The following is a 23,321-nucleotide window of genomic DNA, read 5'->3' on the forward strand; positions in this document are numbered from 1 at the left end:
CAGATGACGTAGTTCTAAACATGCCTGAACCAGTGCCTGGCAGCGGAGGCCTGCGGCGAGTTTAACAGGTAAATATTAAAAGTGAAAGACTTCTGCAAACATGCTGTTGGATAAATGCCGGCGAAGAATCAGCACAAGTCTGTTCAGGTTAATGAGCGGAGCTGCGGAACATAAAACCACCAGGGTTCAAACAGGCGTCAGCACAAAGTCAGTCTTTTTTAAACAATTAACTTTGGTAAATACTACAGTCTAGCAGAAGCACTCTGTTTCTGTGCTGACTAGAAGTAATTTAACTCATCCCTCATCTGGGGGTCCTGCTGCACTGCTTGGGTGGGGTGGGGTGTTCCTGGGGGGGCAGAACGTCATTCCTCCACTAAAACGTGACGTGCTGAGTCACCTGTAACGGGCTCAGCAGTCCAAACCTCTTTGGTTTGAGCTAAAAACAAACCAACTGTGAGCCCTCTGGTCTGGCACTGAACCCTGAGGACCAGATGTGCTGGAGTTTGTTTTCAGCTCAAACCAAAGCGTGTCTCACTGAGCGCTGGACCGTTGGAGCTGCCGCAGCTCTGTGAGCAGTTCGTGGCCGCTGGCAACGCCTTTATCAGCTCAAGACACTTGTTGTGATTTGTGACATCCACTGATGTCTCACCTCGATAAGACAGTGATTTCCAGTCCACTTGCGAACTAGAATGAGCTGTAGTACCCAGTGTCACTGTACTTTTACTACTGGTGCCACAGAGTTCACATCACTTATATGTCTTATTCTTCTGGTTTCAACTCGGTGAGTTTGTCTGACGGGACGATGCAGAGACGAAGGCAGGTTACCAGAACTGTGAAAGTGGTAACTCAATACATCACGCCACCCTCCTGTCTGAGGACACGGTGGTTTATGATTCCTTAGAAACCACAAAGGTGATAACACCTGATCATGATGCCAAACCAGTCGAGCTACTACATGTTTGGTCTCATACAGATTTGCATTTGTTGACCTTTCAATTTTGGCTGTGGAGTAATGGAAACGTTTGGCAGCTAATACGCTATCTTCCTCATGTTTCTGCCCCACGGCAAACCACGAAATACCAGCGGTTTGGCCACCAGATCTCTTCAAACTGGATCGGTCTGGTCCCAAATCACGCAATGGTGCACTCCTTCGACCTCATTGGAGTCAGTAGTTATGCTCACGTCCACGTCCTGCCTTTGGGGCTAACAGTCGAGATGGGGGACTGGATATCCGCATCACGGTCGTGGTTATGAAGCAGTGCTTCAGCCCAGCAGGTTTCTGTTCGTCAAACAGTGGGGTACGTTTTAACAGTGAGTCAGTTAATGACTGACGACATCCCACAGAGGAATGCTCTCGCACATGCGGTGTGAATGTACAGTGAGAAAAAGCTATGGCACAAATGCCGTGGGATGGATCTGAAGTAGTTTTACCTTGAGGGTGTTCAAAGAGCTCTACAATAATGGCTCTTACTCACATTCCCCCTCCCACCCACGGCTACCAGGCCTCAGATCACTCATCAGGAACAATCAGAGACTCAAGATGTTGCACACAGACACTTTCTCAGGGGGGACGGGGATCAAACCAGCGGCCTTTCGCGACCATACGGTCACTCCGAGCCTCATGCACCACATAGATGATTTCAGCAAAACAGAGTCATACGAGACTTGTTCACACCAAAACAGCCTCTCAACAAACAAAGCACACATCCATACCATCCACCAAGGACCCCAGGAGGAGCAGATGCAGGCACTGGAGGTACAAGCTAGCAAGACAGCACATCTGGAAGCAAAAACAAAACTACGCTCAACCAAGACACCTCATACTACGCAAGATGGAAATTCAATAGAAGCATTTTATGCTGCCAGCATGAACAAACGTGCCAAAAAGCAGAGAAAAAAAGAAGGTTACATAAAATATCCATCCAGCGAGAGGTGGGGTTCACCCTGGACGGTCACCAGTCCAGCTGCGATTCTCACCCACTTTGTAAATGTTTGATTGTTTCTCATGACCTTTCACTTTAAAATTGTAACACTAGAAGTTTAGAATGTCAAAGAGTGAGAGTGCAGTAATCTGAGTGCCACAATGAACTCTGGGTGAAGTTCACGTCAGTTGATGTTGATTCTGTTGTTGATGTTGACACCAGGAGGAGGATTTGCAGTCCTACGACTACATTCCCTGCACATGTACCGGTACAACTTTATTTCCGAGGGAAAAAAAAAATATATATATCCATTCCATCCATGTTCTCCCTCTCCTCCTGTTCAGGGTGGTGGGGGTGGAGCCTATCCCAGCAGCCTTCCCCCTGGACAGGTCACCAGTCCATGGCAGGGCCAACACATAGAGACAGACAACCATTGGCTCTCCCAGCCACGCCTACGGTCAATTTAGAGTCTGGATTAACCTGGTCCCTCTTGATGTCTTTGGACTGTGGAGGAAGCTGGAGTACCAGAGAGAACCCAGCAGGAACAGGGAGAACATGGAGACTCACCCAGAAAGACCCCGTGCTCCAGCCGGGGCTCCACCCACAACCTTCTTGATGGGGGGCCACGGTGAGGACCACTGCTCCACCGTGCTGCTCTCAGTATAAAACTTATGAAACTCTATTTGGAGATATCAATTATTACGAAAGACATTTTGTGGGACAAACTATTTAGTTCTTGAAGTTCTTGAAACACTCCCTGGCAGAGATTTTCCATAATCATCCTTCCACAGAAGCCTCCAAGCCCATCCCAGCTCTTCACCAGAACTGCATGTCAGGAAGCCAAATGCAAACTGGCAATTATGAAATGATGAGGAAGTCAAACAGACCAATTAAGATATATCACTTCCTTGTGTCAGGTAAACAGGAATCATTTTTAATTACTTAGCATCATTGAATTTCTGGTTCTCTCGTCTCCAAATCAATGGGCTTTGTTGAAATGCCTTAAAATACAGGTGTGGTTAACACAAGCTTAACATGTTTTTGAGGCTTAGTTCTACAGCACTGCTTACCAAACCTTTTTGGCCGCGCACCCCCCTTCTATATCCCAACTGGGTCGACGCACCTGCAATCCCCCACACCTTTAGGGAATAAACCCAACAATGCCACATGGAGCGCGTAGAAGATAACTACTTCTGCGATTTGTCTGAAAATGAGCCGCATTTTGAATAGCCTGCATTTATTTGTTAATCAATCTCAGCTTTGGATTTTAAATTTTGAAAAGGATTTGTTTTTTTGTGTGTGTGTTGTTTTTTTTTTTTACATTTCTTCATTGTGTGGGAAAATCCCACTTAAAAAAACATTCCAAAGCGCCATTACATTTTTTTTTTCACCCACCCCCGAGTGGCAGCTCGCGCACCCCACTTTGGGAATCTCTGCGCTTGAGATACAAGCTAGCAAGACAGCACGTCTGGAAGCACAAATAAAAACATGTTCAACTGTTGGTTGCTTTGTTGAAATGCCTTTATATACAAAAAAAAACACTGCAACCTGCACATTTTTTTAATCAGGCGCGCCCCCTAGTGGCAACACTCTCACCACACTTTGGGAGTCCCTGCTCTGCAGCACACGACGCGTCGGTAAATACCACACCTGTGATTTTACATTTACATCCAGAAACAGTTGCTGTGTGCATGGAGGAAGAAGGACACAGCTCCAACCTGAGTAGTGGAGCTGCAGAAGTCGAGCTTTGTTTCCGCAATAATTTAAAAAAAAAAATTCCCCTCAGCTTTTGGTGGAGGGAACCTACGGCGACGCCAACCCCTTTTTGAAAAACGTTCACGCTGTACGACGACTTGCATTTGAGACTTTGCGTTTGGTTTACCAGCAAAAAGAAAAGTCAACGAAGCTTCACGTTAAGGTTGTAAGGCTGATCTTTACTCCCGATTGCAAAATGTCTCCTATGCATTCAGGACCCAGGTACCATGACTCAAAGGTGCAGTCAGGTGTCTGATTTGTGATAGCATGACATGTCCTCATCACCTGTTGTTGGCGTCATCAACTGCCGATTTCTCAACTCTGACGCTTGTCTTTTTATTAGTCACCAACACAGCTGTATTTCAAACATGTCACCAGCAGGTGATGAGTGCCTTTGCAGCTGGTTTGTGAAATGATGGACATAGAACCTGCCAGACAGGACCAGTGAAGCTGCCCCGCGTCACACACGGCGCCCGACTCTGACCGTCTCAGCCAGGCTACTAAAATAAGAAAAATAACATCACTGTCTCATTTTTTAAGAGAGAATAATTCACTGAAAGTCGATAAAAGACAAAGATGGTTCAAGACCTGTGTTCGAGCCACCTGTTAACCATTTAACTGCCCACCTGCTGTCCAGTTAGAACAGCAGGATTTTCATTGAAGTCATTGTTTGAGAACACAAAGAATACGTCTGACAGGAATTCCTGGCATCCTGAGCTCAGTGCGAACAGTTCTGAGGCCGTTGCTCCCTCACAGTCAGAGGAGAGGAGGAAGTTCCTCATGAGGGGAGGGGTTTAATATCTGGACCTGCTTTATATCGGAGCTGCAAGAGTGAAGGACGACCTCTGAGAAGGTGGAGCTCACAGTCTGTCTTATCAGCTGAGACAGACTGCAAACCAGTCCAGAGTCCCTGCAGCCCAGGACCCCCAGGTAAGGGATTATTATTTTCATAAAAGTTTTGAAAACAAGACACAGAAGGGCGCCTGGAGAGAGACAGAGAGAGAGAGACAGAGAGAGAGAGATCTTTTATCAGAGTTTTTTTCTTAGGAGAACAAGTAGACCTGAGCGCTGGATAACTCTGTGTCCGCTGCCAGTGTGGCCAACACCCATCTCATAAACAGGGACAGCCAACATTCCTCACTGCTCACCTTTGACCAAACTTGAGTAAAGTGTGTCTTAACACCGTCGATGCCATCATCTGCTACTGAGGCGGACGCTGCACCGGGCACAGAAACTGTTACGAAACACCCATTGCCTCATTCATCCTGGCTTTGTTTTTCTTTTACTGCTGAAGAATGCAGTAAAGACGAGAGGTCATGAGGCAACGGATGATACGAGCAGTGTTTAATCCGGGGGGGGGTGGAAAACCTGAAGAATCACTTACTAATTAGTCATGAGCAGAAATAATTCATCACACCCCCCCTGAGGAACGTGAGCTGCTATTACATCTGGTTTAAAAACCTCTTTTGTGAATGAAGTTTAGTGAAGTACATTTTATAAGCGCTAAGAAAGAGGCAGCACTGTTGTGACTGAGCTGCCCATCTCGCATCTGATTGGATTAGCAGGACAATCAGGAGGAGATACATCAGTAGATATCACGCAAATTAATATTGAGGTACGTTTTCAAGCAAGTCGTGGGTTCCTTGTCTTCTGAAGCGGCTCGTTGAAAAAAAATTTAATTCATTTGAAGAAAAACGGGACGGCCATACTTTCTCTGAAGGAGGATGTCAAAGCGTATCAGCCTACGTTTCCAGTAAATAACATTTGTGACAAGTTACGTGGTTTGATTCAAGTCAAACGTTTAATATGGCAAATCAGCTTCACCTGGAATTTCTTTCTGGCGCGCTGGAAGATTATGAAGTTTTTTTACTTCATTTTTACACCTTTTATTGACCAAACTATTCATATTTTTTAAAAGTAAGACAACTAAAACAATTGTTGATTAAATCTCCAAATAGAGTTTCGTAAATTTTATCCTGAGAGCAGTACGGTGGAGCAGTGGTCCTCACTGTGGCCCCCCATCAAGAAGGTTGTGGGTGGAGCCCCGGCTGGAGCACGGGGTCTTTCTGGGTGAGTCTCCATGTTCTCCCTGTTCCTGCTGGGTTCTCTCTGGTACTCCAGCTTCCTCCCACAGTCCAAAGACATCAAGAGGGACCAGGTTAATCCAGACTCTAAATTGACCGTAGGCGTGGCTGGGAGAGCCAATGGTTGTCTGTCTCTATGTGTTGGCCCTGCCATGGACTGGTGACCTGTCCAGGGGGAAGGCTGCTGGGATAGGCTCCACCCCCACCACCCTGAACAGGAGAAGAGGGAGAACATGGATGGAATGGATTTTTTTTTCTTTTTTCTTTTTTTTTTCTCGGAAATAAAGTTGTACCGGTACATGTGCAGGGAATGTAGTCGTAGGACTGCAAATCCTCCTCCTGGTGTCAACATCAACAACAGAATCAACATCAACTGACGTGAACTTCACCCAGAGTTCATTGTGGCACTCAGATTACTGCACTCTCACTCTTTGACATTCTAAACTTCTAGTGTTACAATTTTAAAGTGAAAGGTCATGAGAAACAATCAAACATTTACAAAGTGGGTGAGAATCGCAGCTGCGGTCAGATACTGAGCCTCTGCGGTTACACACACACACACACACACACACACACACACACACGCGCGGGTGGCATCATCTCTATTTGCACTCTTCCATTTACACTGAGCTTTCAGCTTCTACAGTTTTCTCCAGTCCTGTTGTTTGCTTCCTGGTTAGCTTATCAAAGCTCTCCTGGTGTTTTGAGTTTGGTCCGCGTGTTCCATTCAAGCCCTAGTCGGTGTGTTTTAGTTGCACAGTTCGTGATGGTTTAAGCCTCACCGGGGTGTGACGGTACTTTTATGCACATATGGAAGAGTTAACAGTAGAGTTGGACTTCAGTCTAGTGTGAGCGGCAGACGTCTGTGTTTTTTGGCATGTCTCATTGTGATGATGTCATCCCTGGCTGTTGCTACATTGCATGTAGGGAGAGGCGTACACACCTTTTCCTCCTACAGAAAGCAGTGTTTTTATTCCACGGTTCCCACCAGCGATTGTCCCAGAAATATCTAAGAGGCTGGCGACTTTCATTCCTGTGTACATTTAGTTGGGCTGTCTTTATAATTGTTTTCTACATATTAATGAATGGAACAGACAGAAACTGTGGTGAATTTTTCTTTTAGCTCATCAGTGTATATTCAAAAAACATGACTTCTTTGTGTGTGTGTGTGTGTGTGTGTGTGTGTGTGTGTGTGTGTGTGTGTGTGTTTTCCATTTAATGAAAATATTTTAGAGGTCTTGTGTTCCTTTTTATGCATATTTCCACACAGTTCAGCAGCAACTGCATGATTGTAAAGTTCAGTTGGGATCTGGGCAATGTTTGGCTGCCAAGCAGAACAGTAACAGTGAGGCGTTAACCTAACTGTGCAGCGTTTGTGTCTTTAGATTATTTTCTTACTATCGTGGCTGGACAACTCAAGGTTGTTTCAGTTCAAGGTACCAAGTGTTGTCAGACCCAAGCAAATACATCGTTCATGCATCCATAAAGCTCTCCTCCAGCTTATTTCTTTTTAATTCGTGGAAGAACGTTGTGAAAAGGCCTTGTGTGCAAGTTCCTGTGCTTGAATCACATGGAAACGTATCTGCACAGATCCACCCTAATACTGTGGAAGAAAAGTAACAGGAGTATATTAAGATGTAATCATACTAATCGTGTGGCTTTCCTGAAATCAAGTTTAATTAAAATAATTTACACAGGACTCGTTTTGATCTGCATCAAGAGGAGCCTGTGCCAGGAGACTGAGAAAGTAATTCTGTGTATGTGAAAGTAGGATGTCCACAGCAGTTTTGTTACCCGGGCATTTTGTATTGGTTTATGTGGCTCGCTTCAAGCGGAGACACACACACGATACGAATCACTCCAGATGAAGCCAAGAAACGGCAGGAGGATGGGCGGCGATGAGGGCGTTCAGCTTCGACGAGTCTAAAACGCAGCACATCTGAAACCAGGGAACTGCTGTGGGATTTACTGTCAGAGATGGTGGGAATAAAAGGTGTGTTTATGTCTAAAGCTGGGTCAGTGTCAGCGTCGTGTTTCTTTGAGTTGAACATTTCGACAACATGGGGAGGGGCTGATGATGCTCAAGTGTTGCATGCATCACACTGCATTACATCCCTGTGGCTCTGTTTGCATGGGCCTTTGCATTTGCAGGGGTCCTGGGGTGAAAATTCCAGGGAAAACTACCTGACATATGCCAGCAAAGGCAGAGGTCATCTGGTTAGAGTAGTGCCATGTGAATGGGCCACACGTATTTTGTCATGGTTACAAATCTGGCAACGAGCATTTTGAAAACATTTGACATGAAAGTCTTTTATTGAATTTTTCTTTTTTTTTTGTAAAAAATGACTTGTAGAAATTAATAAACTAATGTGAATTTAGCTCCTGCTCTTAGCTGCTAACCATCCTTTTACATATCAACTGTGTGAGATGGTTTTTGTTTCAGTGGGAAAAAAAATAAAAAAAAGTGAAGCGTTTTGAGTCCAGGGCGCAATTTGAAATGAGGTCTTGTTCCAACCAAAGCATTACCAGGGTTGCCAATCTCGTTCCATTTGTCTTTGTCTAATACTAATAAGATGATTTGAGTTTAGGGAATAAAAAAGGTCAAAAAAACATTCACAAAAGAAAGACTAGAGACTTCACGGCATCATAAAACAATGATATCAAATCACCATTCAAATTTTTGAGGATGATCTTAAAAAATTAAAAAAAAACAATGAACAAACTTATTCAGCTTGTCTCATATCCACAGGGTCAAACGGCTGTAGCCTTGGTTTTCCTACTGGACTGTGAGACGGCCAGAGCAGTGCATCGAGGATCTGAGGCGGCCCACAACAGGACACAAAAAAGGTTTGAAATGTGTTGACACGCGGACGATCGTGTGTGTACTTGGTGTGAATCACTGCTTGCTTTCTGGCAACCTTCACGCAGCTTCATGTGAAAACATTGTTTCGTTAAATGCCACATGTATTTGAAAAAATATTAGGGTAAAATATGTGTTTATAAAAATGTATTTACACATTAAACCAAGTACATTAACACTGAAACAACCACCTTTGGACTTACAGATTAATTGTAAATATTTTAATGTGACTAAGAGAAAATGCAAGCAGTATCCAAACCAACTCATGCAACTGTTCCTGCTCACATCAAACTCTTTAGGCCAAGATGGATGCCAACCATGAAACAGAGATGACGCAAAATGGCTCCACAAAACGACATGGACCCGTGGCTGGCGTATTTCTGGAGAAGACAAAGGAGAAGATAACCATATATCAAGCCATGAAAAAACGTCTGCTTAAACCAGGAACAGCATTAGCTCTGCTTGAAGCCCAAGCTGCCACCGTAGGCATCGTAGACCCCATAAAAAAACGAATACTTCCTGTTGCAGATGCTGTGAAAGAAGAAATAGTTGGGCCAGAGATGAGAGAGAAACTTCTCTCTGCTGAGAAAGCTGTAAGTGGCTATGAAGATCCATACACCAAGGAAAAGATATCTGTTTTCCAAGCTATGCAAAAAGATTTAGTCCCAAGAGATTATGGATTGAGACTGCTGGAAGCACAGATAGCCACACAAGGCCTGTTTGATCCTGTTCAGAGGATAAGTATTTCCGTTGAATCTGCAATTCAGAAAGGCTTCTACGAAAAAGGTCTGCTAAATGACCAGATGTCAGAGCTACATGTATTCTACGATCCAAGCTCACAAAAAACTCTCAACTATCAAAACCTCCAAGAGAAATGCATTGTGGAGCCTGACACAGGCTTGCTGCTCCTTCCCATCCACATCAGCTTCAGAGGTCTGAGAAGAGGCATCTCTTCCACCGAACTTCTTGAGTCAAAAGTCATTGACAAAGAAACATTCGAAGACCTTCAGAAGGGGAAGACCACAACCCAGGATGTGATGTTGATGGAGACAGTAAAAGAATTCCTCCAAGGCAAAGGCAGTATTGCAGGCATTGCAGTGCTCTCATCCAATCAGAGAATGAGCATTTATAAAGCCATGAAGCAAGGCATACTGATGCCTGGAACAGCGCTTATCCTATTAGAGGCGCAAGCTGCAACTGGATTCATGGTAGATCCAGTAGAAAATAAGAAGTTCACTGTAGATGAGGCCATAAAGAACAAACTCATTGGACCAGAATATCATGCAAAGCTGCATTCTGCCGAGCGAGCGGTAACAGGATACAAAGACCCATACTCAGGTGAAATTATATCCCTGTTTCAAGCATTGTCAAAGGATCTCATTGTAAAAGAACACGGCATCCGCCTACTCGAGGCACAAATCGCAACGGGCGGAATCATAGATCCAATCCACAGTCACAGACTCCCAACAGATGTGGCCTTCAAAAGAGGTTATTTCAATGAAGAAATGAATGCCGTATTAGAAGATTCTGGAGATGACACCAAAGGATTTTTTGATCCCAACACAGAGGAGAATCTAACTTACCTTCAGCTGATGGAAAGGTGTGTCATCGACCCTGCCACTGGACTGTGCCTCCTCCCTCTCCATGATAAATCAGACGGGGCTAATTTCAACTTCATCGACTACCAAACTAAAATGGCCTTCAAAGAGGAGAAGGTTAATGTGACATGTGGAAAGTATATGGGAATGACAGTATCTCTGTGGGAGCTGCTGATGTCTGAATATTTTAATGAACATCAAAGGAGAGACATCATTCAACAGTACAGAAAGGGGAAGCTCACCATCAAGATGATTGTCACAACAGTTTTTGAGGTCATAGAGAAGTCTGTGAAAACAACCAAAGTTGTCTTTGAAGGCATCAGAGAAACAGTCACAGCCAAACAGCTTGTTGAAGCAGATATCATTAGTGAGGAGGTCTTGGAGGATCTGAAAAAAGGGAAAAAGTCAGTGAAGGACGTTGTAGAAGATGAAAATGTAAATGTGTATCTACAGGGAAAAGACAGTATTGCAGGTATTCTTCTACCTGATTCCCAAATCATGACCATCTACCAGGCCAAACAGAAAGGAAAGTTGATGCCAGGAACTGCTCTGGTTTTACTGGAGGCCCAGGCAGCAACAGGATTCATTATCGATCCAATCGGAAACAGAAAGTTTTCTGTTGATGACGCTGTAAAAGCCAAGCTTGTGGGCCCTGACATCTGTCAAAAGTTGCGGTCAGCAGAAAAAGCAGTCACAGGTTACAAAGACCCATACGATGGCAAAGTAATCTCTTTGTTCCAAGCTATGCAAAAAGACCTCATCATAAAAGACCACGGAATTCGCCTCCTGGAGGCCCAAATTGCCACTGGCGGGATCATTGACCCAGTGAATAGCCATCGCATTCCTGTCCATGTGGCCTATAAGAGGGGCTACTTTAATGAGGAGATGAATGAGATCTTAAGTGATCCAAGTGATGACACCAAAGGATTTTTCGATCCCAACACCCATGAGAACTTGACATACTTGCAGCTCATGGCCAGATGTGTCACAGACCCTAGTACAGGGTTCTGCCTCTTGCCACTCAAAAGCAAAAGTAACAAGATCAACATAGATGATAGCATTAAAGAAACGTTCAAAACAACAACAGTTAATGTGAAGTATGGCCGCTTTAGTGGCAAGCACACAACTCTGTGGGATCTTATCAATTCAGAGTATCTGACAGAGGACAAAAGACAGGAGTTTTTCAAGCTCTTCAAGTCAAGGAAAATAACAACTGAGCAAATCACGGTGACCATTTTAGAGATCATTGAGGGAACGGAGATAAAACGGGATGCAGGACTGAACTTTGAAGGTCTCAGAGGAAAGGTCTCTGTGGTGGATCTTTTGGAGCTTGAAATTGTGAATGAAAACACATACAACAGTTTGATTGATGGAAAGATCAAGACCACAGACGTGATGAAAATGGACAGTGTGAGAGCCTACCTACAAGGGAAAAGTTGTGTTGCCGGGGTGATACTACAACCCTCAAATCAGAGGCTAAGCATCTATGAAGCACAGAGGATAGGTATCCTCACACCTGGCACTGCTCTTTGCCTCCTTGAAGCACAAGCAGCCACGGGATTCATTGTTGACCCCTTGACAAACAAAAAACTTACAGTGGAACATGCCCTGAGAGAAAAAATCATTGGTCCACAGATGTATGAAAAACTTCTGTCTGCAGAGAGGGCTGTCACTGGTTACACAGATCCATACACTGGTCAAAAGATCTCACTTTTCCAAGCCTTGAAAAAGGATCTAATTGTGAAGCAGCATGGCATTCGTTTACTCGAAGCCCAAATTGCTACAGGCGGCATCATTGACCCCTTGAAGTGTCTTCACTTACCCCTTGAGGTAGCATATAAGAAAGGATATTTTGATGCAGAACTGAATCAGATCCTCTCAGACCCAACTGATGACACCAAGGGCTTTTTTGACCCAAAGACACAAGAAAATCTAACATACATGGAGATGGTACAGAGATGTGTAAAAGATAAGGAAACAGGGCTCTTCCTGCTGCCTCTGAATGAGAAACCAAAAGCCTCAGGAGCCAGCCTGAAAATGTACACTGATACAGAGATAAAGGAGGAGTTTGATCATACAGCTGTAAGCATATCAGTAGGACGCTACTCAGGAAAATCAGTTTCTCTGTGGGACTTGATCCACTCTGGATACTTTACTGAGGACCAACAGCTTGAGTTCATTGAAAAATACAGAACGAAAAAGATTAGCAGACAAACCATAATCACATTAGTGATTTCTACCATTGAAAGACTGGAAAAGAGCGGGCCACCAAAAACAATAATGGGCCTGAGAAAGCCTGTCTCTGCACAGCAACTACTGGATTCTGATATTATTGATGCAGATACATTCAACCAATTGAATGAAGGGAAAGTTGCTTTTGAGGACATAACTCAAAAAGAAGCTGTGAGACAATACCTAAATGCAACCAGATGCATTGCGGGAGTTAAGGTTTATCCATCCCAAAAAGTTATGAGCATATATGGAGCCACAAAGGAAGATCTGCTGACTCCTGCTGTTGCACTTAGAATGCTTGAAGCACAGGCTTCAACAGGATGGGTCATAGATCCTCTAAAAAACAAGTTCTACACTGTTGATGAGGCAGCTAGAGAGAAGGTAATTGGACCAGATGTGCTTGAGCACCTTCTCGCAGCTGAACGAGCTGTCACTGGCTATAAAGATCCATATACGGATGTAACCATATCACTATTTGAAGCCATTAATAAACAGTTGATTCAAAGAAGTGATGGCATTCGCCTTCTTGAGGCACAGATCGCAACAGGTGGAATCATCGACCCAAATCAAAGTCACAGGCTACCGATTCATGTTGCTATGAAGAAGGGATATCTGGATGAGGAAGTCAAAAACATCCTGTTGAACTCCACTGATGATCAAAAGGGATTCTTTGATCCAAATACCAAAGAAAACCTCACTTACCTCCAGCTGATGAAGCGATGTGAGAAGGATGCTGAGACTGGGTTGCTTCTTCTTCCGTTGAAAGAGAAATCCCAAACATTTCACACAGAAGAACAAATTGAGCTTGAATTCAAAAACAAAAACATTGTAATTAATGCAGGAAAATTTCAAGACAAACAGGTGACTTTATGGGAAGTCTTGCTCTCAGAATACATATCACAACAGAAGCGGGAGCAGCTCATTCAACAATACAAGACTGGAGCCATGAAAATGGAGGAGATAATTGAAATACTTTCGGTCATCATTACAGAAGTATCATCCAAAGAGAGAAAGTTCAAGGGACTAAGAAAGCAGGTCTCAGCAAGTGAATTGTATGAGTCAAAGATCATCTCAAAGGAACTTTTCACACAGATAATACAAGGGGAAGTAACAGAAGATAATGTGAAGAAAATGGAATCAATACAAAAGTATCTTGGATCTACAAACTGTATAGCAGGAGTCAGAGTTGAGTCTACAAAGAAAGTTATGAGTATCTACGAAGCCAAGACAAAAGGCCTGTTAACTCCTGGTACCTCTCTGATTTTGCTGGAAGCTCAAGCTGCCACTGGCTTTGTCATCGACCCGGTGAACAACAAGAAACTTTCTGTAGACAAAGCTGTGGCCCAGAGAGTTGTTGGCAGTGAGTGGAAAAACAAACTGCTTTCCGCAGAACGAGCAGTTACAGGATACAGAGATCCTTACACTGGAGATACAATCTCTCTGTTCCAGGCCCTGAAGAAAGATCTCATTGTCAAAGATCATGGCATTCGTCTCCTTGAGGCACAAATTGCCACAGGAGGAATAATTGACCCTGTGCACAGTCACAGAGTGCCTGTTCAGGTGGCCTACCAAAGAGGTTACTTTGATGAGGAAATGAACCAGATTCTGAATGATCCAGATGATGACACCAAGGGCTTTTTTGATCCCAACACGCAAGAGAACCTCACCTATCTCCAACTCGTCGAGAGGTGTGTCACAGATCCCAAAACGGGCCTCAGTTTGTTGGTCATTGTGAAGAAAGGCGAGCTTTATTTCTTTGTTGACGAGGCAACAAAACTCACTCTGAAATCAACAACTACCACCAAAGCAGGAGGGAAATATCACGGAACAACTGTGTCTCTCTGGGAGCTGCTCTACTCCATATACATCACCGAGGAGAAGAGGAGAGAACTTGTGCAACAGTACAAGTCTGGAGCGATCACAATTGAACGCTTCTTGGAGAGCCTCCTGACGATCATTCACAAGCAGACCACAACAACTTCATCGTCATCATCAGTGGTCAAATGTCCACTACCAGAGACAAAAGTGGAAAGCAGCACAACAAAAACCACCATCACCACAACAGTCACAGAGACAAGTGACGTTCAGAACTTCCATGGAATAAGAAAGGATGTCAGTGTTACAGAGCTGCTCGAATCCCAAATCATCAATGAAGATCTTTACAAAGACCTTAGCTCAGGAAAACTCACAGTGGAGGAAGTAAGTGAAATGGACTCGGTCCGGAAGTACCTAGAGGGAACCAACAGCATTGCAGGAGTGTACCTGCAGTCCACCAAAGAGACCCTCAGCATCTATGAGGCCAAATCCAGAGGCCTGTTAACTCCAGGTACCTCTCTGGTTTTGCTGGAAGCTCAAGCTGCCACTGGCTTTGTCATCGACCCGGTGAACAACAAAAAACTTTCTGTAGACAAAGCTGTGGCTCAGAGAGTTGTTGGCAGTGAGTGGAAAAACAAACTGCTTTCCGCAGAACGAGCAGTTACAGGATACAGAGATCCTTACACTGGAGATACAATCTCTCTGTTCCAGGCCCTGAAGAAAGATCTCATTGTCAAAGATCATGGCATTCGTCTCCTTGAGGCACAAATTGCCACAGGAGGAATAATTGACCCTGTGCACAGTCACAGAGTGCCTGTTCAGGTGGCCTACCAAAGAGGTTACTTTGATGAGGAAATGAACCAGATTCTGAATGATCCAGATGATGACACCAAGGGCTTTTTTGATCCCAACACGCAAGAGAACCTCACCTATCTCCAACTCGTCGAGAGGTGTGTCACAGATCCCAAAACGGGCCTCAGTTTGTTGGTCATTGTGAAGAAAGGCGAGCTTTATTTCTTTGTTGACGAGGCAACAAAACTCACTCTGAAATCAACAACTACCACCAAAGCAGGAGGGAAATATCACGGAACAACTGTGTCTCTCTGGGAGCTGCTCTACTCCATATACATCACCGAGGAGAAGAGGAGAGAACTTGTGCAACAGTACAAGTCTGGAGCGATCACACTTGAACGCTTCTTGGAGAGCCTCCTGACGATCATTCACAAGCAGACCACAACAACTTCATCGTCATCATCAGTGGTCAAATGTCCACTACCAGAGACAAAAGTGGAAAGCAGCACAACAAAAACCACCATCACCACAACAGTCACAGAGACAAGTGACGTTCAGAATTTCCATGGAATAAGAAAGGATGTCAGTGTTACAGAGCTGCTCGAATCCCAAATCATCAATGAAGATCTTTACAAAGACCTTAGCTCAGGAAAACTCACAGTGGAGGAAGTAAGTGAAATGGACTCGGTCCGGAAGTACCTAGAGGGAACCAACAGCATTGCAGGAGTGTACCTGCAGTCCACCAAAGAGACCCTCAGCATCTATGAGGCCAAATCCAGAGGCCTGTTAACTCCAGGTACCTCTCTGGTTTTGCTGGAAGCTCAAGCTGCCACTGGCTTTGTCATCGACCCGGTGAACAACAAAAAACTTTCTGTAGACAAAGCTGTGGCTCAGAGAGTTGTTGGCAGTGAGTGGAAAAACAAACTGCTTTCCGCAGAACGAGCAGTTACAGGATACAGAGATCCTTACACTGGAGATACAATCTCTCTGTTCCAGGCCCTGAAGAAAGATCTCATTGTCAAAGATCATGGCATTCGTCTCCTTGAGGCACAAATTGCCACAGGAGGAATAATTGACCCTGTGCACAGTCACAGAGTGCCTGTACAGGTGGCCTACCAAAGAGGTTACTTTGATGAGGAAATGAACCAGATTCTGAATGATCCAGATGATGACACCAAGGGCTTTTTTGATCCCAACACGCAAGAGAACCTCACCTATCTCCAACTCGTCGAGAGGTGTGTCACAGATCCCAGAACGGGCCTCAGTTTGTTGGTCATTGTGAAGAAAGGCGAGCTTTATTTCTTTGTTGACGAGGCAACAAAACTCACTCTGAAATCAACAACTACCACCAAAGCAGGAGGGAAATATCACGGAACAACTGTGTCTCTCTGGGAGCTGCTCTACTCCATATACATCACCGAGGAGAAGAGGAGAGAACTTGTGCAACAGTACAAGTCTGGAGCGATCACAATTGAACGCTTCTTGGAGAGCCTCCTGACGATCATTCACAAGCAGACCACAACAACTTCATCGTCATCATCAGTGGTCAAATGTCCACTACCAGAGACAAAAGTGGAAAGCAGCACAACAAAAACCACCATCACCACAACAGTCACAGAGACAAGTGACGTTCAGAACTTCCATGGAATAAGAAAGGATGTCAGTGTTACAGAGCTGCTCGAATCCCAAATCATCAATGAAGATCTTTACAAAGACCTTAGCTCAGGAAAACTCACAGTGGAGGAAGTAAGTGAAATGGACACAGTCCGGAAGTACCTAGAGGGAACCAACAGCATTGCAGGAGTGTACCTGCAGTCCACCAAAGAGACCCTCAGCATCTATGAGGCCAAATCCAGAGGCCTGTTAACTCCTGGTACCTCTCTGGTTTTGCTGGAAGCTCAAGCTGCCACTGGCTTTGTCATCGACCCGGTGAACAACAAGAAACTTTCTGTAGACAAAGCTGTGGCCCAGAGAGTTGTTGGCAGTGAGTGGAAAAACAAACTGCTTTCCGCAGAACGAGCAGTTACAGGATACAGAGATCCTTACACTGGAGATACAATCTCTCTGTTCCAGGCCCTGAAGAAAGATCTCATTGTCAAAGATCATGGCATTCGTCTCCTTGAGGCACAAATTGCCACAGGAGGAATAATTGACCCTGTGCACAGTCACAGAGTGCCTGTTCAGGTGGCCTACCAAAGAGGTTACTTTGATGAGGAAATGAACCAGATTCTGAATGATCCAGATGATGACACCAAGGGCTTTTTTGATCCCAACACGCAAGAGAACCTCACCTATCTCCAACTCGTCGAGAGGTGTGTCACAGATCCCAAAACGGGCCTCAGTTTGTTGGTCATTGTGAAGAAAGGCGAGCTTTATTTCTTTGTTGACGAGGCAACAAAACTCACTCTGAAATCAACAACTACCACCAAAGCAGGAGGGAAATATCACGGAACAACTGTGTCTCTCTGGGAGCTGCTCTACTCCATATACATCACCGAGGAGAAGAGGAGAGAACTTGTGCAACAGTACAAGTCTGGAGCGATCACACTTGAACGCTTCTTGGAGAGCCTCCTGACGATCATTCACAAGCAGACCACAACAACTTCATCGTCATCATCAGTGGTCAAATGTCCACTACCAGAGACAAAAGTGGAAAGCAGCACAACAAAAACCACCATCACCACAACAGTCACAGAGACAAGTGACGTTCAGAACTTCCATGGAATAAGAAAAGATGTCAGTGTTACAGAGCTGCTCGAATCCCAAATCATCAATGAAGATCTTTACAAAGACCTTAGCTCAGGAAAACTCACAGTGGAGGAAGTAAGTGAAATGGACTCGGTCCGGAAGTACCTAGAGGGAACCAACAGCATTGCAGGAGTGTACCTGCAGTCCACCAAAGAGACCCTCAGCATCTATGAGGCCAAATCCAGAGGCCTGTTAACTCCAGGTACCTCTCTGGTTTTGCTGGAAGCTCAAGCTGCCACTGGCTTTGTCATCGACCCGGTGAACAACAAGAAACTTTCTGTAGACAAAGCTGTGGCTCAGAGAGTTGTTGGCAGTGAGTGGAAAAACAAACTGCTTTCCGCAGAACGAGCAGTTACAGGATACAGAGATCCTTACACTGGAGATACAATCTCTCTGTTCCAGGCCCTGAAGAAAGATCTCATTGTCAAAGATCATGGCATTCGTCTCCTTGAGGCACAAATTGCCACAGGAGGAATAATTGACCCTGTGCACAGTCACAGAGTGCCTGTACAGGTGGCCTACCAAAGAGGTTACTTTGATGAGGAAATGAACCAGATTCTGAATGATCCAGATGATGACACCAAGGGCTTTTTTGATCCCAACACGCAAGAGAACCTCACCTATCTCCAACTCGTCGAGAGGTGTGTCACAGATCCCAGAACGGGCCTCAGTTTGTTGGTCATTGTGAAGAAAGGCGAGCTTTATTTCTTTGTTGACGAGGCAACAAAACTCACTCTGAAATCAACAACTACCACCAAAGCAGGAGGGAAATATCACGGAACAACTGTGTCTCTCTGGGAGCTGCTCTACTCCATATACATCACCGAGGAGAAGAGGAGAGAACTTGTGCAACAGTACAAGTCTGGAGCGATCACAATTGAACGCTTCTTGGAGAGCCTCCTGACGATCATTCACAAGCAGACCACAACAACTTCATCGTCATCATCAGTGGTCAAATGTCCACTACCAGAGACAAAAGTGGAAAGCAGCACAACAAAAACCACCATCACCACAACAGTCACAGAGACAAGTGACGTTCAGAACTTCCATGGAATAAGAAAGGATGTCAGTGTTACAGAGCTGCTCGAATCCCAAATCATCAATGAAGATCTTTACAAAGACCTTAGCTCAGGAAAACTCACAGTGGAGGAAGTAAGTGAAATGGACTCGGTCCGGAAGTACCTAGAGGGAACCAACAGCATTGCAGGAGTGTACCTGCAGTCCACCAAAGAGACCCTCAGCATCTATGAGGCCAAATCCAGAGGCCTGTTAACTCCAGGTACCTCTCTGGTTTTGCTGGAAGCTCAAGCTGCCACTGGCTTTGTCATCGACCCGGTGAACAACAAAAAACTTTCTGTAGACAAAGCTGTGGCTCAGAGAGTTGTTGGCAGTGAGTGGAAAAACAAACTGCTTTCCGCAGAACGAGCAGTTACAGGATACAGAGATCCTTACACTGGAGATACAATCTCTCTGTTCCAGGCCCTGAAGAAAGATCTCATTGTCAAAGATCATGGCATTCGTCTCCTTGAGGCACAAATTGCCACAGGAGGAATAATTGACCCTGTGCACAGTCACAGAGTGCCTGTACAGGTGGCCTACCAAAGAGGTTACTTTGATGAGGAAATGAACCAGATTCTGAATGATCCAGATGATGACACCAAGGGCTTTTTTGATCCCAACACGCAAGAGAACCTCACCTATCTCCAACTCGTCGAGAGGTGTGTCACAGATCCCAGAACGGGCCTCAGTTTGTTGGTCATTGTGAAGAAAGGCGAGCTTTATTTCTTTGTTGACGAGGCAACAAAACTCACTCTGAAATCAACAACTACCACCAAAGCAGGAGGGAAATATCACGGAACAACTGTGTCTCTCTGGGAGCTGCTCTACTCCATATACATCACCGAGGAGAAGAGGAGAGAACTTGTGCAACAGTACAAGTCTGGAGCGATCACAATTGAACGCTTCTTGGAGAGCCTCCTGACGATCATTCACAAGCAGACCACAACAACTTCATCGTCATCATCAGTGGTCAAATGTCCACTACCAGAGACAAAAGTGGAAAGCAGCACAACAAAAACCACCATCACCACAACAGTCACAGAGACAAGTGACGTTCAGAACTTCCATGGAATAAGAAAGGATGTCAGTGTTACAGAGCTGCTCGAATCCCAAATCATCAATGAAGATCTTTACAAAGACCTTAGCTCAGGAAAACTCACAGTGGAGGAAGTAAGTGAAATGGACTCGGTCCGGAAGTACCTAGAGGGAACCAACAGCATTGCAGGAGTGTACCTGCAGTCCACCAAAGAGACCCTCAGCATCTATGAGGCCAAATCCAGAGGCCTGTTAACTCCAGGTACCTCTCTGGTTTTGCTGGAAGCTCAAGCTGCCACTGGCTTTGTCATCGACCCGGTGAACAACAAAAAACTTTCTGTAGACAAAGCTGTGGCTCAGAGAGTTGTTGGCAGTGAGTGGAAAAACAAACTGCTTTCCGCAGAACGAGCAGTTACAGGATACAGAGATCCTTACACTGGAGATACAATCTCTCTGTTCCAGGCCCTGAAGAAAGATCTCATTGTCAAAGATCATGGCATTCGTCTCCTTGAGGCACAAATTGCCACAGGAGGAATAATTGACCCTGTGCACAGTCACAGAGTGCCTGTACAGGTGGCCTACCAAAGAGGTTACTTTGATGAGGAAATGAACCAGATTCTGAATGATCCAGATGATGACACCAAGGGCTTTTTTGATCCCAACACGCAAGAGAACCTCACCTATCTCCAACTCGTCGAGAGGTGTGTCACAGATCCCAGAACGGGCCTCAGTTTGTTGGTCATTGTGAAGAAAGGCGAGCTTTATTTCTTTGTTGACGAGGCAACAAAACTCACTCTGAAATCAACAACTACCACCAAAGCAGGAGGGAAATATCACGGAACAACTGTGTCTCTCTGGGAGCTGCTCTACTCCATATACATCACCGAGGAGAAGAGGAGAGAACTTGTGCAACAGTACAAGTCTGGAGCGATCACAATTGAACGCTTCTTGGAGAGCCTCCTGACGATCATTCACAAGCAGACCACAACAACTTCATCGTCATCATCAGTGGTCAAATGTCCACTACCAGAGACAAAAGTGGAAAGCAGCACAACAAAAACCACCATCACCACAACAGTCACAGAGACAAGTGACGTTCAGAACTTCCATGGAATAAGAAAGGATGTCAGTGTTACAGAGCTGCTCGAATCCCAAATCATCAATGAAGATCTTTACAAAGACCTTAGCTCAGGAAAACTCACAGTGGAGGAAGTAAGTGAAATGGACACAGTCCGGAAGTACCTAGAGGGAACCAACAGCATTGCAGGAGTGTACCTGCAGTCCACCAAAGAGACCCTCAGCATCTATGAGGCCAAATCCAGAGGCCTGTTAACTCCTGGTACCTCTCTGGTTTTGCTGGAAGCTCAAGCTGCCACTGGCTTTGTCATCGACCCGGTGAACAACAAGAAACTTTCTGTAGACAAAGCTGTGGCCCAGAGAGTTGTTGGCAGTGAGTGGAAAAACAAACTGCTTTCCGCAGAACGAGCAGTTACAGGATACAGAGATCCTTACACTGGAGATACAATCTCTCTGTTCCAGGCCCTGAAGAAAGATCTCATTGTCAAAGATCATGGCATTCGTCTCCTTGAGGCACAAATTGCCACAGGAGGAATAATTGACCCTGTGCACAGTCACAGAGTGCCTGTTCAGGTGGCCTACCAAAGAGGTTACTTTGATGAGGAAATGAACCAGATTCTGAATGATCCAGATGATGACACCAAGGGCTTTTTTGATCCCAACACGCAAGAGAACCTCACCTATCTCCAACTCGTCGAGAGGTGTGTCACAGATCCCAGAACGGGCCTCAGTTTGTTGGTCATTGTGAAGAAAGGCGAGCTTTATTTCTTTGTTGACGAGGCAACAAAACTCACTCTGAAATCAACAACTACCACCAAAGCAGGAGGGAAATATCACGGAACAACTGTGTCTCTCTGGGAGCTGCTCTACTCCATATACATCACCGAGGAGAAGAGGAGAGAACTTGTGCAACAGTACAAGTCTGGAGCGATCACACTTGAACGCTTCTTGGAGAGCCTCCTGACGATCATTCACAAGCAGACCACAACAACTTCATCGTCATCATCAGTGGTCAAATGTCCACTACCAGAGACAAAAGTGGAAAGCAGCACAACAAAAACCACCATCACCACAACAGTCACAGAGACAAGTGACGTTCAGAACTTCCATGGAATAAGAAAGGATGTCAGTGTTACAGAGCTGCTCGAATCCCAAATCATCAATGAAGATCTTTACAAAGACCTTAGCTCAGGAAAACTCACAGTGGAGGAAGTAAGTGAAATGGACTCGGTCCGGAAGTACCTAGAGGGAACCAACAGCATTGCAGGAGTGTACCTGCAGTCCACCAAAGAGACCCTCAGCATCTATGAGGCCAAATCCAGAGGCCTGTTAACTCCTGGTACCTCTCTGGTTTTGCTGGAAGCTCAAGCTGCCACTGGCTTTGTCATCGACCCGGTGAACAACAAAAAACTTTCTGTAGACAAAGCTGTGGCTCAGAGAGTTGTTGGCAGTGAGTGGAAAAACAAACTGCTTTCCGCAGAACGAGCAGTTACAGGATACAGAGATCCTTACACTGGAGATACAATCTCTCTGTTCCAGGCCCTGAAGAAAGATCTCATTGTCAAAGATCATGGCATTCGTCTCCTTGAGGCACAAATTGCCACAGGAGGAATAATTGACCCTGTGCACAGTCACAGAGTGCCTGTACAGGTGGCCTACCAAAGAGGTTACTTTGATGAGGAAATGAACCAGATTCTGAATGATCCAGATGATGACACCAAGGGCTTTTTTGATCCCAACACGCAAGAGAACCTCACCTATCTCCAACTCGTCGAGAGGTGTGTCACAGATCCCAGAACGGGCCTCAGTTTACTCCCCTTGCACAAGTGAAGAAAACAACCTTTCCATGCATTTGTGTCTTCATCATGTTTATTCAGTTCTGTTAATTTTTACTGAGTTCAAAATACATCTTACAGTGTCATACTTTTTTTGGTGTTCATTTTTCAAGTGAGATGGTGAGAAAAAATACACACATTTTCCACTGTAATTACTTCTTGGTAATCATGTTTAAAAAATTGGGAATGTGTGAATGTTTATTACTGTTTCTGTGTCCGATATATTTGTTGTGAATTAACCAGCAAATATTTTCACATTTATTTGCCTAAATACTGTCAAACTACAAAGAAAGTTTTGCATACAGGATGATGTTTTTTTAATATTTGGACCTGGTGTTTTTCTATTATTCGCTTTTGCAAATTCAGTAATTCATACTGTTATTGGTTTCTACTTATGGGAAACATTTCTTTATTAAACTGTTGAGTACGCTCAGTATGAGTACTTGCTTTTCTTTTCAACTTTTTATTCATCTCACGGCTGTACGTTAAGAACTGCTTGAACCCAGCAA

The 23,321-nt window shown here is 44.8% G+C and overlaps 1 protein-coding gene across 2 annotated transcripts; it reads left to right on the top strand.

Annotated features, from left to right (window-relative positions):
• The first annotated feature begins 51 nt into the window (after positions 1 to 51).
• eppk1 (epiplakin 1) lies at positions 52 to 23,245 on the top strand. Of its 2 annotated transcripts, none has more exons than XM_086194149.1 (3): positions 52 to 68; positions 8,511 to 8,608; positions 8,921 to 23,245. In XM_086194149.1, exon 3 carries the CDS (start codon positions 8,927 to 8,929, stop codon positions 22,805 to 22,807), a length of 13,881 nt encoding a protein of 4,626 aa, XP_086050275.1. In that variant the 5' UTR covers positions 52 to 68; positions 8,511 to 8,608; positions 8,921 to 8,926; the 3' UTR covers positions 22,808 to 23,245. The 2 variants fall into 2 exon arrangements, with proteins under 2 accessions (XP_086050275.1, XP_086050274.1); XM_086194148.1 differs by lacking the exon at positions 52 to 68 and adding an exon at positions 4,509 to 4,607.
• The last annotated feature ends 76 nt before the right edge of the window (positions 23,246 to 23,321 follow it).

This window comes from Aulostomus chinensis, chromosome 22, assembly GCF_037954235.1.
Source record: "Aulostomus chinensis isolate RoL2024-O1b breed Wild chromosome 22, RoL_Achi_v1.0, whole genome shotgun sequence".
NCBI lineage: Eukaryota > Metazoa > Chordata > Actinopteri > Syngnathiformes > Aulostomidae > Aulostomus > Aulostomus chinensis.

What these genes read in the sequence shown, in the direction of transcription:
- eppk1 (XM_086194149.1), top strand. Translation starts at nt 8,927, where the DNA reads ATGGATGCCAACCATGAAACAGAGATGACGCAAAATGGCTCCACAAAA.